At 31.5% G+C, this 14,751-nt stretch overlaps 1 protein-coding gene and 1 long non-coding RNA gene across 2 annotated transcripts in view; one reads left to right on the forward strand and one right to left on the reverse strand.

Annotated features, from left to right (window-relative positions):
* Window positions 1-1,242, reverse strand: part of LOC143069743 (tRNA (32-2'-O)-methyltransferase regulator THADA-like) — a 61,655-nt gene extending 60,413 nt beyond the window's left edge. The window contains exons 1-2 of the mRNA XM_076244517.1: window positions 964-1,242; window positions 232-306 (exon numbers count right to left, since the gene is read on the reverse strand). Of these exons, the coding sequence (XP_076100632.1) occupies window positions 232-306; window positions 964-1,221 (333 nt within the window). The 5' untranslated portion in view covers window positions 1,222-1,242. The remainder of the gene's footprint in view (window positions 1-231; window positions 307-963) is intronic.
* A 2,646-nt stretch (window positions 1,243-3,888) lies between these two features.
* On the forward strand, window positions 3,889-7,316 carry LOC143069742 (uncharacterized). The gene is made up of 2 exons (XR_012976473.1): window positions 3,889-4,051; window positions 6,169-7,316. It is a non-coding gene; the product is annotated as an uncharacterized LOC143069742 (long non-coding RNA).
* Window positions 7,317-14,751: the final 7,435 nt, after the last annotated feature.

Raw genomic sequence — 14,751 nt, forward strand, 5'->3', positions numbered from 1 at the left:
ATCCTTAAATGGAACATAAGTCTCTAATCCAGTGTGTCAACAATAAATTGAGACGGTTCATAAAGGATTGGAAAATAAGTTATCTCCGTTTGATCTACATACTTGTAAGATTTAACTACTCACCTGAATGAAGTGATCTTTCTTCGACCAACCTATTTGTAAGATTTAACTACTCACCTAACTTAAGTTATCTCCCTTTGACCAACCTATTTGTAAGATTTGACTACTTACCTGAATTAAGTTATCTATATCTTTAAACCAGCAGCCTTTCTGCATTAATGGATGGTTTGTTAGTGCTTTGAAAACCTATCAAATAAAGACAGCAAGAATAAAAACTTTACTAATGAGGAAGATTTCAAACTATATTCAGCCCCTAGCTGCAGCAGTATGTTTTTTTAATATAAAACCCCAGTTGTTTAAAGAACTGGGTCTTATTGGCAGTTTTTATCTTGTTTCTATCTTTTATACTCTTGACAATGAGAGTAATAATGTGGAAACACCAGTGTAGACATCGACTTTTGATGAAATCTTTTAGTTGCAGTCTCATTGATGTATACCAATGGCAAACATCAAGCTTTTTGGTGGGGTTTGTGTTGCTAAGTCTAGTTTTGTGTTTTGTATGTTTTGAATGCTGTTGTTCTTCTTTTGGTCATTTCCATTTTTTTCCATGGCATTGTCAATTCATTTTCGACATATAATTTAGATTGTCCTTTTAATGGTATCCTTTGCCTATTTTTTCATTCACATTCTTTTTTTTTGAAAAGTGTAAACGCATGAATTCTTATTTTTCATACTTTTAATGCAAAGTCTATTAATGACTTACTGATGACTGAATTGTATCAAAAGACAAAGTATCCTGCATTTTTAAAAAAGGTTGTATGTTATATAGGAATGACCTTTTGATAAGAGGTGAACTGTACATTGATATATTTTTTCTATATAATGAACAGTTTTTAAACCTACCAACTTCTGACATTCAAAGTGTGTTTCATCTGATGCCATCTGTATCAATTTCCCCAACACTTCTGTGGAAGACAAAGTCCTCTGAACTGTTTCCTCATTGACAGATGGTACATGACATTCAAACACAACATGGAAATCATCTCCCTCATCCTTGTGACTACAGACACTGCGAACATACATCAACCCTATCATCCTGATTTCATAATGACAGCAATTCAAAATCAACATTAGTCTGGATTCTATAGAGTTATCTCCCATACAACCAAGCTCTAAAGAGTTGTCTCCCATTGAATTTTGAACTATTGCTTCTTTCGTGTTATCTCCCATATGTCTAATTTCTTTCAAGTTATCTCCCTTGGAGCAGTGATACAGCAGCAGATTGGCCAGTATTGTGAGATATTCTATGTAGCCAGGACCAGCCTGTTTATAAGGTTTTGTGAGGAGAATTTGTTCCTCTGCAAGAGCTGATAACAAGGTGTGCTGTAGACATTTTGTATTTAAATCAGGTTTTGTATCTTCAGAAATTTCTGTCAACAATTTGGACGTCAAGTTCAAGGCTTCTTTTTTGATCACATAACATGTACTCAACCTGTAAAAAGAAAGAGTCCTTTTCATTACATATTTTTTTTCACATTTTTTGTACAATATATTTGATGTATATATGTATAGTTGCATTACATGTAAGTTGATCTTTCATTATATATGATATAAAATGCTCTGCAGGGAACAGATTGATACTCTGAACAATTGAGTCCAGTATGGACACAACATTCAAGCTTCATACATCTCTGAATTTGGATTGTGATTAAATATTTCACATAGCATAGGTTTCTGACTCAGAAAGAATGTGGTCTAATGAACTTAAAACCAGATGCCCTGCAGGGCGCATCTTTATACTACCACAGAGGTCGAACCCTGAACAGTTGGGGCAAGTATGGACACAACATTCAAGCTGGATACAGCTCTGTATTTGGATTGTGATTAAATAGTTGACACAGCATAGGTTTCTGACACAGAATGAATGTGGTCTAATGAACTTTAATTTTTTTTTGCTTTTGAGCATTTCACTATGCTGTTGAATATTAATTATATATAATCCCCTCAAAAAAAATATTTGAAGAAATTTTCTTTTTAATTTCTGAAATCTGAGGGAAACCATTTAGCCATATATAAATTTGAAAATAATACTGTTAACTTCTTTTGATTGAATATAACCCACTACAAAAAAAATAAGGGAAATATTTTCATCATAGTAAAGATTTCAGACCATATAAACAGACAAATTAGTAGTCATTTCTAGGGAGAATGTAAATTTCAGTAATGATAGTGGCACCAGGTCAGTATCATTTTCCAGTACACAGAGCACTGCATATCTCATATATGTCATTAGAACCATTTAAAAAAAAAATCCATTCAAAATCAATTAGGCCAACTAAAAGTAATAAGTAGATTTTCATCCAAATTTTTGAAAAAAATGGGGCGGGTGGGAGGATTTTATATTTTAATTTTTATTTCTTATGAAACCCTCTTGTGACATGTTCTTCGTATATGCAAGTGTAATAATAAGCTTATATCATGTACATGTATAAACATGTTATTTTGCATAAGAAATCGTACATAATTTTTTAAATCTTAAATAAAAATAAATATTTCTGATTGGCAACCGCTGTTGTACATGTAATCGCTGCTTTAGAAACCTATTTTTAGTAAACAGCAAAAACATAAGAGAAATGCTCTCTTCAGTTGGACTACCTTCACCAAATTTATTTGTCTTTCTAAGCAATTTTTTTTTGTCTCCATAAAAGGAAACAAATATGCATTGGTATGCAACAAAAGAATTATGAGTACAGAATAAAATGAAAATTCAAACAGTTTTGAAAAAATTAGGATTGGTGCTTTTATGATTCTTCTTATAGATGTAACTATAATTAATATGTAAAACATGAACTTAACAAAAAAGAAGAAGTTGTTTAATGACTCTATTGAGAGTAATGGGACAGAAGGTGTTTGCTGTTTGTCAACAAAAAAACAATAGCCATGGGTAAATCTATGCGTATGTTTGCCGACTTTTTGAACTCAATATACTGTCATTAACAGGTCAGGAATAACCACCAATTGGTGGTTATTCCTGACCTGATTAATCTAACAAGTTCATGCTTGTGTCAATTTGTTTAATCCAGTTATGTTTATGTACCAATGTGTTCCACGCTTCTTGCTCTTTGGATATAATTCAGAGTCCAAAATTCCTGCCACTGACAAAGTCATTTTATCAATAAAAAAATCAACGGTTTTCTAATCACAGACACAGAAATTTCTGTTAACTTGTGCAGCGATTTGCGCTCTTGGACACAGCGTATTACTTGTAACCCGATTATTTCATGCCTTTCTCGTAATCAATATATATTCTCGGTAGATGATTTTGTCATCATAGAGCTGCAGAATCATTTTAAATTACTCGAAGAAATAAGAAAACCGAAATTTGAAACAGGAAGTTTTGAAGGAAACGAAATTTTTGACGCTTACCGGATACGGAAATGAGGGGCGGGCGGGGATGAAAATCTATCAATTAATTTTAATTGGCCTTAATCAAAATATCCAATAGAAACGCACACACAAACACAACTTGTTCAGTAAAAATGCAAAGTTTGTGTTCTTTTGTTTTCTGTTTTCTATTGTCAGCCTTTTCCCGCCATATTTTATAATTCAAATATCTTGAAAAACTTTAAAAGGAGCTCCATGACCTATCAATATTTTTAGCTTATTTTTATCCTTAACTAATGCTCTTCCAGCTTAAAGTATCAATTTTGAATTCTTGATTTATTTTATTTTACCTTAGATCACCAAAGTATATCCTTAAGTAACATGTCATAGATAACAATTCCACCTGTATCTAACAAATAATCAAAAATTCTACCTGTGTTTAGAAATTTTTACCAAAATGGCGTTATCAAAATCAATTCAGAAAGCACAAATTCCTCTACCTTGTGAATTATGTGAAATTGAAACGAAAATTCAGTGGAAATGTACAGACTGTAATCTGTTGCTGTGTGATAAATGTAAAAACAAAGTTCATTCCAAGTTTAACCAGGTGCTCCGCAGGGCGCAGCTTTATACGACCGCAGAGGTCGAACCCTGAACAGTTGGGGCAAGTATGGACAAAACATTCAAGCATGATACAGCTCTGAATTTGGATTGTGATCAAATTTTTGACATTACATGGTTTTTTTTTACACAAAACAAATGCCAAGATTTTACAAATCAATTAAAGATTTCTTCTTCAAACTTTTTAAATCTAAAATTAAATAGTTGACACAGCATAGGTTTCTGACACAGAATGAATGTGGTCTAATGAACTTAAAAGGTTTTTTTGCCTTTGAGCAAATCACTATGCTGTTGAATATTAATCCTCTCAAAAAAATGTTTGAAGAAATTTTCTTTTTATTTATGAAATCTGAAATGAGAAAAATTTACCCCCCCCCCCTTTTTTTTCACATCCCCGTTTCCCTTTTTCAAAACTGATATCAATTCAAATTTCTAATGGAGTTTGCAACAATAACTACTCATTTAAATACATCATAAAATATTAAGATGTAAAAAAACTGCTTGTTATCACTGAATGGTAAAGATTATTTAAATTTATCAGTTGGTAGTAAAAAGTGTATATACATTGTATATTGTATATAACAAAGATTTAAGTTGATTCTGGACAAAGAAAGATAACTCCAATTAAAAAAAATTCTTGCTATTGCACAAATAGGATATTTCTTGCTTACTATTCTGGACAAAGAAAGATAACTCTAATTAAAAAAAAATTTGCTATTTCACAATATTGTGCAATTAGATATTTCTTGCCATTGCACAATACTGTGCAATTGAAAAGACTTGCTATTGCACAATACTTAATATAATAATTTTAGATCCTGATTTGGACCAACTTGAAAACTGGGCCCATAATCAAAAATCTAAGTACATGTTTAGATTCAGCATATCAAAGAGGCCCAAGAATTCAATTTTTGTTAAAATCAAACTTAGTTTAATTTTGGACCCTTTGGACTTTAATGTAGAATTTGAAATTTGAAAACAGGACCAAAAATGAAGAATCTACATACACAGTTAGATTTGGCATATCAAAGAACCCCAAGGATTCAATTTTTGATGAAATCAAACAAAGTTTAATTTTGGACCCTTTGGACCTTAATGTAGACCAATTTGAAAACTGGACCAAAAAAACTTCAATAATCAAGAATCTAAGTACATTTTTAGATTCAACATATCAAAGAACCCAACCGATTCATTTTTTGTCAAAATCAAACTAAGTTTAATTTTGGACCCTTTGGACCTTAATGTAGACCAATTTGAAAACGGGACCAAAAGTTGAGAATCTACATATACAGTTAGATTCGGCATATCAAAGAACCCCAATTATTCAATTTTGATGAAATCAAACAAAGTTTAATTTTGGACCCTTTGGGCCCCTTTTTCCTAAACTGTTGGGACCAAAACTCCCAAAATCAATACCAACCTTCCTTTTATGGTCATAAGCCTTGTGTTTAAATTTCATAGATTTGTATTTACTTATACTAACATTATAGTGCGAAAACCAAGAAAAATGCTTATTTGGGTCCCTTTTTGGCCCCTAATTCCTAATCTGTTGGGTCCTAAACTCCCAAAATAAATACCAACCTTCCTTTTGTGGTCATAAACATTGTGTTTAAATTTCATAGATTTCCATTTACTTAACCTAAGGTTATTGTGCAAAAACCAAGAAAAATGCTTATTTGGGCCCTTTATTGGCCCCTTATTCCTAAACTATTGAAACCAAAACTCCCAAAATCAATCCCAATCTTTCTTTTGTGGTCATAAACCTTGTGTCAAAATTTCATAGATTTCTATTAACTTAAACTAAAGTTATGGTGCGAAAACCACGAAAATGCTTATTTTGGCCCTTTTTGGCCCCTTATTCCTAAAATGTTGGGACCAAAACTCCCAAAATCAATACCAACCTTCCTTTTATGGTCATAAACCTTGTTTTAAAATTTCATAGATTTCTATTCACTTTTACTAAAGTTAGAGTGCGAAAACTAAAAGTATTCGGACGCCGGACGACGACGACGACGACGACGACGACGACGACGACGACGACGACGCCAACGTGATAGCAATATACGACGAAAATTTTTTCAAAATTTGCGGTCGTATAAAAAGGCAAAAGACCACAAAATTATTACAATTAAGGAAGTAGGACTTCAAGGTGATTATTCAGGACAAACATTGAACTTCAGTGACATTCCATGTAAAGATCATGAAGACAAACAAATCAGAATAGAAGCCATCAAAGAGTACACCACAGAATTATCTTTACTTACAAACATATTACAATGCAATGAGAATACTTTCTGGATACATTCCTCTTTTGATCCAAAAATTATACAGAAAGTAACATTACAACCGGACAGTTCTTTGAAAGTTCTACAAGAATTAAAGGATATTGCTCAATGTATTTCATTGACTAGAAATGGTGATCTTCTTATTTCTGATCTCACTTCAAATCTGAAGATTCTGAACGGAAATGGAAAAAAACTAACAATTTCGAAATATAATTTTAAATCATACAAAGTAGATCCAATCCATATAAATAAAAAAGACCAACTGATAGTAGGAGCTGTAAAGAAGTTACCAATAGACTGCTCTGTCCCTGGTGGAGGTGTTGTTATGGTGATGGATATGGATGGAAACCATCAAGCCAAGTATGAATATGACAAAAACAATGAACCTTTATTTACAGATCCAATACATATAACCACAACAAACAATGGGAACATTTTTATTATAGACAGGATTACAGAGGACACCAGAGGAAGAGTAGTTACACTGGAGAAAGGAACAGTTGTTAATATCTATTCTGGGCATGCTGATATCAATTCTAAGAATCATCCATTCAAACCAGAAAGAATAGTGGCTACACAAAAGGATAATATTATTGTATCAGACATGTACAATAACACACTCCACATTTTGGATAATTATGGTCAACTTCTATTCTACTGTAATACAATGGAGGCTGGAGTAATGGGACCATTTTCAATGGTTGTCATTGAACCAGGAAAACTTCTCATTGGATGCACTACACCATTACTAAGTGCAAACAATGCAAAGATATATGAAGTGGAAATATCCAAAGATATCTAACATTACTTAATATGATTTTGAACATGTGATCACATATTAGTTGTACCAGAACTAACTGAAATCTATTTGGTTACCTTTTAATAAATGAATAAAACTTGATATACAGAGCAACCGTACTAATTGTTATGGTCTTTAATGTATTAGTAAAAATTAATTATTTTAAAGATTTGATTCTTAGATAGCATACATAGCAATATACAACAAAATGAACTAAACGTTAATAGAATCACGAGTAAATATCTCCTGCAATTCTAGAAGCACCTGGCATGTGATGGTTCTTTCACCATTAGTCATGTGACTGTTTTAACTTCACTAGTCATGTGATTATTCTTGCCACTGGTCTTGTGATTGTTCAAACCTGAGTTGTCACATGATTATTCTTGTATCAATTGTTATTATTTTACTATCACCTGCCATGTGACTTTTATTACATCACCTGTTTTATTTCCAACCATAGAGAAAGAAAAGAAACAGTCAAATCTATATGAATACAGGTATTGTTTTTATTAGTGATATGGACCCATCCAAAGGTATTTTTTTTTGCATTCGATTGTTTGGAAATTTTATGATGGTTTCATGGCTATCATGCAATGAAATAGAAGTTACCCATAAAAACAGACAACAAATTGTGGTGTATAAGTCTATGATATATGTTAACTCAATTTTGGCTGAGGGATCCATATAATTGTTACATAAACCAATTATGTTGGTTTGAATTGCACTAACAAATTTTTCAATATGATGGAACTATAAAGAATAGCAAAGCAGTAAGAGATTGATCTAGCTATTAACAAGGTTCAACACACCATTTTCTCTTAAAATACCTGATCTAAGTCAGGAATATGAGATTTGTTTTCACTTATTCCTTTGTCTAATATAGCTGAACATTTGGTTGTCAGGTTATATGGAGTTCCACATGATTTCTAATTTATCTGAGTATTACCCAAGAAAAAGTAAATCAAGTTATGGTGACTTAATAGTCATTCATGAACCATGCAAAGTAAAAGGACTGTCAATTTTTAGTGACAACTGAGCTGAGGGCTTTGGAAAAGTCAGTAGACCATGACATAAAGGGCTGGGTCAATCAATCCTTGTGAAAAAAGATGTGACAATGTCTATACTACTACCACTAGTTGTTCCCCTTAAACTGACCAGTCAACACACTCTAATATGTTCACTTAGAAAATGTTTCATAGTCAATAGACCATGATGTAAAGGGCAGGGTCAAACAATCCCCATGAAAAAGATGTGACAATGCTAATACAACTGTATACTTCTATATCATTAGCCTATCACTAGTTGCTCCAATTAACACACTCTAATATATTAACTTAGAAAATGTTTCATAGTCAATAGATCATGAAAAAACGGCAGCCCAAACTTGGTCATTTGGTTGTCATGAAGCACATAATCTAATAATGCCTTTACAAATATAAAATAGGAAAAAACTAATGACAAGAAATTTGAATAAAATTAAACACACCAAAACAAATCCCTTTTTTAAATCAATAAATGTAGTATTTAAATTATACGTTTTGTTCTTAAGGAATTGTAAATTGATCAATGAATTCATTTTACCTTTAAATATAGAGGCCGTTTATAATGTATTGATTTTGAATGAATTCTATTGATAGACTTCTATGTACAAATAGATTGTGTAAAGGTCTACCTGTGTTTTACATACAATATATATATATAAAATGGCATTATCAAGGTCAATTCAGAAAGCACAAATTCCTCTACCTTGTGAATTAAATGAAATTGAGATGAAAATTCAGTGGAAATGTACAGAATGTAATCTGTTGATGTGTGATAAATGTAAAATATATGGACATAATTCAGAACAAATGTTTGACTTCAGTGACATGCAGTGTCCAGACCATTCTGAGCAAGTCTGCTGTTTGTTCTGTTATTCATGTGGTTGCTTAGTTTGTCCTACTGGGGTGACTGAAGTCCATAAAACGCATGAATTAGTAGAGATCGAAGAAGCTTTTAGAATGAGGAAGGAATTCCTAAAAATCATGAAAGATAAGCTAAAAAAACAGCATGAAGATTGGATAAAGAATAATGATGTAATAAACACACTAAAAGAAACAAACAACTTGAGATTCGAGCAAACCAAAAAAGATATCCTTAAACAGAAACAAATTTGGAAAGAAGCAGCTGATGAGTATGCCACTGAACTATGTGATGAAATTAATAAGCAATGGAGACTTAAAGAGGATGCAATTAAAACTGAAAGTAGCAAAGTAAAATATTTTGAACAACATCTAACTAACAAAATACAGCTGATAGAAGATATGAGTATTAGTATGGATGTGAAGAAATTCTTTGAAGATACCAAATCGTTTGACAATGTAACAGAGATGCCAAATTTAAATCTGAATGAGAGTCAACTGACAAGTTTTGTTCCAGGGGATATCAATGTGTCTTTATTTGGAACGATAGAAAATGAGATTAAAAAAGACAAAATAATTAGAATAGAAGCCATCAAAGAGTACACCACAGAATTAGGTATAGTTACTCAAATAGTACCTTGTTCTGAGAATAAATTGTGGATACATGAATCTTATCCAGATAGATTACAGAAAATATCATTACAAAATTACAGTTCGATTAAAGTATTATTACAAATCAATAAGTATGTTCTTCGAACAGTACTGACAAGAAATGGTGATCTCCTCATTTCTGATCAAACTTCAAATTTGAAGATTCTAAAACGAAATGAAGATGACTTGAGAAATTCAATATACAATTTTACACCGTACACTACAACAGCAATTCATATTAATGGTGAAAACAAACTGATAGTTGGAGCTATAAAGAAGTTACATAGAGACTACTCAGAACCAGGCGGAGGTGTTGTTATGGTGGTGAATATGGATGGAAACTATGAAGCCAAGTACAAACTGGAAAATAACAACGAACATTTGTTTACAGATCCAAAAGATATAACTTCCACAAACAATGGCAACATTTTCATAGTAGACAGGATTGCAGATGATTGGAGAGGGAGAGTAGTTATGCTGCAGAAAGGAATTGTGGGTAATATTTACACAGGGCATACAGATATAAACTCTAAGAATCATCCATTTAAACCATGCAATGTAGTGGCTACACCAAATGACAATGTTATTGTTTCAGATATGATCAATAACACCCTACATTTTCTGGACAATCTTGGACACCTCCTAGGCTACTGTAATACAGTAGAAGATGATATCTTACTTCCAAATTCCATGCTTTGCAGTAAACCAGGAAAACTTTTTATTGGCAGTTCAACACAAGAGATTGGGGAGCATAAAGCCAAAATTTATGAAGTTGATATGCCAAATCATTTGTAAACGGTTGAAATTTAATAACCTTCTTAATATAACTTAATCGGATGATTTGTTTAAGCTGATAATAAAAATATTGTGATGCTACCATAATAAATAGGATTTACCTCAAAATAGTTTGAATGCACTGTTACACAAAATAATAAGAGTCATACCGAAGATAGTCAAGTATGAATTTGAAAAGAACACATTTAACTCTTTTTATTTGATAACATCCTCTACAAAAGTAAAGGGAAAATTTTCATCACAGTTTAAATTACAACAGATTACAAAAGAATAGGCAGTGAAAGAGCAATACAAGTTTTGGAAAATTTGAATGATGTGGTTTTTTAAATATCATTACTATTTATAGTGGGACCCTTTCAGTAACATTTACCAGTGCACAAAGCACTGCATATCTTAAATATAGATTCCTAGATTATAGAACCATATTTCAAGCTGCTCCTGTATTGATAAACTCAGGGCAAATGATTCTGTTCTGCTATTGAACAACTTTGACAATTCTGACCGTTTCTATATGATTGATAATAGTCATGTGATCTATTCTCAAAATGTAGAGAAAGTTCGACCAGTTATGTCTCCCGTATTTATAGTTACTTGATCAGTGATTCAAATATATCCAGGAAATAAATGCCTTTGAAGTCTACCTAACTTCACATTTAGTTTCAAATAGATTCATGTTGATATCTTTTAGAGTTTCCCTGTTTTTTTTTTTGCATGAGTTAGATATGAGGGTTATTCCACAATACAAAAGCAAACGACAGACCTTTAAAAATTGCATACAATGGTCAAAGATTGTCTCTATTTTGAACGAATAAAATTTAAGATATTATAATAAGTGAACAAGGTAAAAAACAAAGATGACAAGCATTCTGAGAGTATTGCATGGCAATACCTAGTCTGCTACAGGTTAATATTCATTGTACTTGAACAAAAGATAACTTTATCTATAACTTGTCATGGTACAAACTATATACTAATATTCATTGTACTTGAACAAAAGATAACTTTATCTATAACTTGTCATGGTACAAACTATATACTAATATTCATTGTACTTGAACAAAAGATAACTTTATCTATAACTTGTCATGGTACAAACTATATACTAATATTCATTGTACTTTAACAAAAGATAACTTTATCTATAATTTGTCATGGTACAAACTATATACTAATATTCATTGTACTTGAACAAAAGATAACTTTATCTATAATTTGTCATGGTACAAACTATATACTAATATTCATTGTACTTGAACAAAAGATAACTTTATCTATAACTTGTCATGGTACAAACTATATACTAATATTCATTGTACTTGAACAAAAGATAACTTTATCTATAACTTGTCATGGTACAAACTATATAATAATATTCATTGTACTTGAACAAAAGATAACTTTATCTATAACTTGTCATGGTACAAACTATATAATCATCCAATCAACATCCACAAGCATGATGAAAAAAAGTGGGGAATACTGATCATTTCAGTAAATTTTCTAAGTCCAAGGACCATAACTCTGCAGTCATAAAATAGATAAGATATCTAATAGAATATATAAGATAAAATATATAATATATCTAATAAAATATATAAGATATCTAATAAAATGTATAAGATAAAATATATAATATATCTAATAAAATATATAAGATATCTTATAAAATATATAAGATATCTAATAAAATGTATAAGATAAAATATATAATATATCTAAGATATCTAATAAAATATATAAGATATCTAACTAGATATCATTGAGATGGGAGCCATCTCTGTGGGCCCCGCTGTGAATAATGTGCATTAAAAAATTGTATCTTTACCATAGGACATGGGTTTGTCAACTGAAATCAAAGTTTTTGACCTTGACCTTTGACCTAGGAAGTTGTAAATAAATTATGACACACCCTTTGGTGTTGGTTTATAAACATGTCAAGTATAAACTTTGAAATCATAACGGTTCTCAAGATATAGAGCGGACACGATCTTCACCACAGGACACAGGGTTGTCAACTGAAACCAAAGTTTTTGACCTTGAACTTTGCCCTAGGCAGTCGTTCATAAATTATGACACACCCTCTGGTGTTGGTTCATATACATGTCAAGTATAAACTTTGAAATCATAACGGTTCTCAAGATATAAAGCGGACACGCTCTTCACCACAGGACATGGGGTTGTCAACTGAAACCAAAGTTTTTGACCTTGAACTTTGCCCTAGGCAGTCGTTTATAAATTATGACACACCCTCTGGTGTTGGTTCATATACATGTCAAGTATAAACTTTGAAATCATAACGGTTCTCAAGATATAGAGCGGACACGATCTTCACCACAGGACACAGGGTTGTCAACTGAAACCAAAGTTTTTTTACCTTGACCTTTGACCTAGGAAGTTGTACATACATCATGACACGCCCTCTGGTGGTGGTTAATAAACATGTAAAGTATAAAGTATGAAATCATAATGGTTCTCTAGATATGGAGCGGACACAAAGTGTTACGGACGGACGGACAGACAGACGGACGGACAGACGGACGGACGGACAGATTGATCACTATAGGGCGACCCGCCTTTGGCGGGGCCCTAATAAAATATATAAGATATTTTATAAAGTATAATAGATATCTTATAAAGTATATAAGATATCTTATAAAATATATAAGATATTTTATAAAGTATAATAGATATCTTATAAAGTATATAAGATATCTTATAAAGTATATAAGATATCTTATAAAGTATACAAAATATCTTATAAATTATATGGGATGTTATATAAACACTAGATTATATATATTAAAAGGTATTATAAGGTTAAAAGTCTATATATATAAAAGAAGATGTGGTATGATTGCCAATGAGACAACTCCCCACAAGAGACCAAATGACACAGAAAAAGCTATATACATGTACATGCATTATTAGTCATGTGAGTACACAATAAGTCAAAGGGTCACTTTTTTGGGAAAACAATTGAAAAAATTACAGATTAGACTAACTCAAACAAGTACTTTGAACTATAATGGTTTATTTTTTAAAATTGTGACTTGGATGGAGAGTTGTCTCATTGGCATTCATACCACATCTTCTTCTACCGATCATTATATTTAAATAACTTATACACACAAAGAGCCTATAGTTATAATTAATTTTTAGTTTTATTTAAAAAAAAAAAATCAAGACAAAATAATCTCCCTTCATGAAATTTTATGCAACTGCCATAAATATGTTGACTTTATGTATGTGTAATACAGGATAAAATGATGTTATCCCAACATTAATCATGTAAACCAATATAATATCAAATAAAAAAATTATGAAAATTATACTTGAACCCATTAAACACTATTGTACCCACATTTTTCTTCATAAGAGAATGCCTATATGACAGTTGTTATCCATTTGTTTGATGGGTTTGAGCTTTTGATTTTGCCATTTGATTTCTGACTTTCTGTTTAGAATTTTCATTTGAGTTTATTATTTTTGTTATTTTACTTTTGACCAACAGCTGGACAGGTTAATATATAAATTTTATATAATTATACCGATACTGCTGTTTAAAATTATTTCATTACTGAAGTCATTTCATTTGTATAGATTATCGGGTTTTTTACACATTGATATTGTAAAATATCAGCCACGAGCCACAATGTGAACCTTTTTGGCGAGTGAGCGTAGCGATGAGCTAAAAAGTTTCACATTGTGTCGAGCGGCTGATATTTTACGATATCTATACGTAGAAAACCTGATTATCTGTTTATTGTTCTATTAATGGTCTTTTTTCCTCTCCCTAAGACAGTTTTACGCTTGACGAAAGCAAGCTTGATAACGTCTCCTCTCGCATTGTGACGTCACTGATAACTTCTTCTCTCACATTGTGACGTCACTGATAATGCCTGGTCTCATTTTGAAGTCTTGATACGAGAATTACTGAGCGACAGAGCAGGGTGATATAGGCGTAGGGAAGGACGATAAAATACATTATACTGTTTACATATGTGTATGTATATCATAACTTCAATTTAACTCTTACAGTGTTAAATATTTTTTTGAAAAGGACTATGTTTCCATAAGTAGTATACATGTTCAATAAAGTGAAACTGAAATCACAGTTTTTAAATGTTATGAAAATATTCTTCAAAGGATGTAATTACTGGGAGTTCAAGTTTAAAGAACTTAAATTACCAATTTTAAGATATGATTTAAATATTCAATATGACATTTTTATTATATGTACAAACATTAAACTTTT

This window comes from Mytilus galloprovincialis, chromosome 3, assembly GCF_965363235.1.
Source record: "Mytilus galloprovincialis chromosome 3, xbMytGall1.hap1.1, whole genome shotgun sequence".
In the NCBI taxonomy this organism is placed as follows: domain Eukaryota; kingdom Metazoa; phylum Mollusca; class Bivalvia; order Mytilida; family Mytilidae; genus Mytilus; species Mytilus galloprovincialis.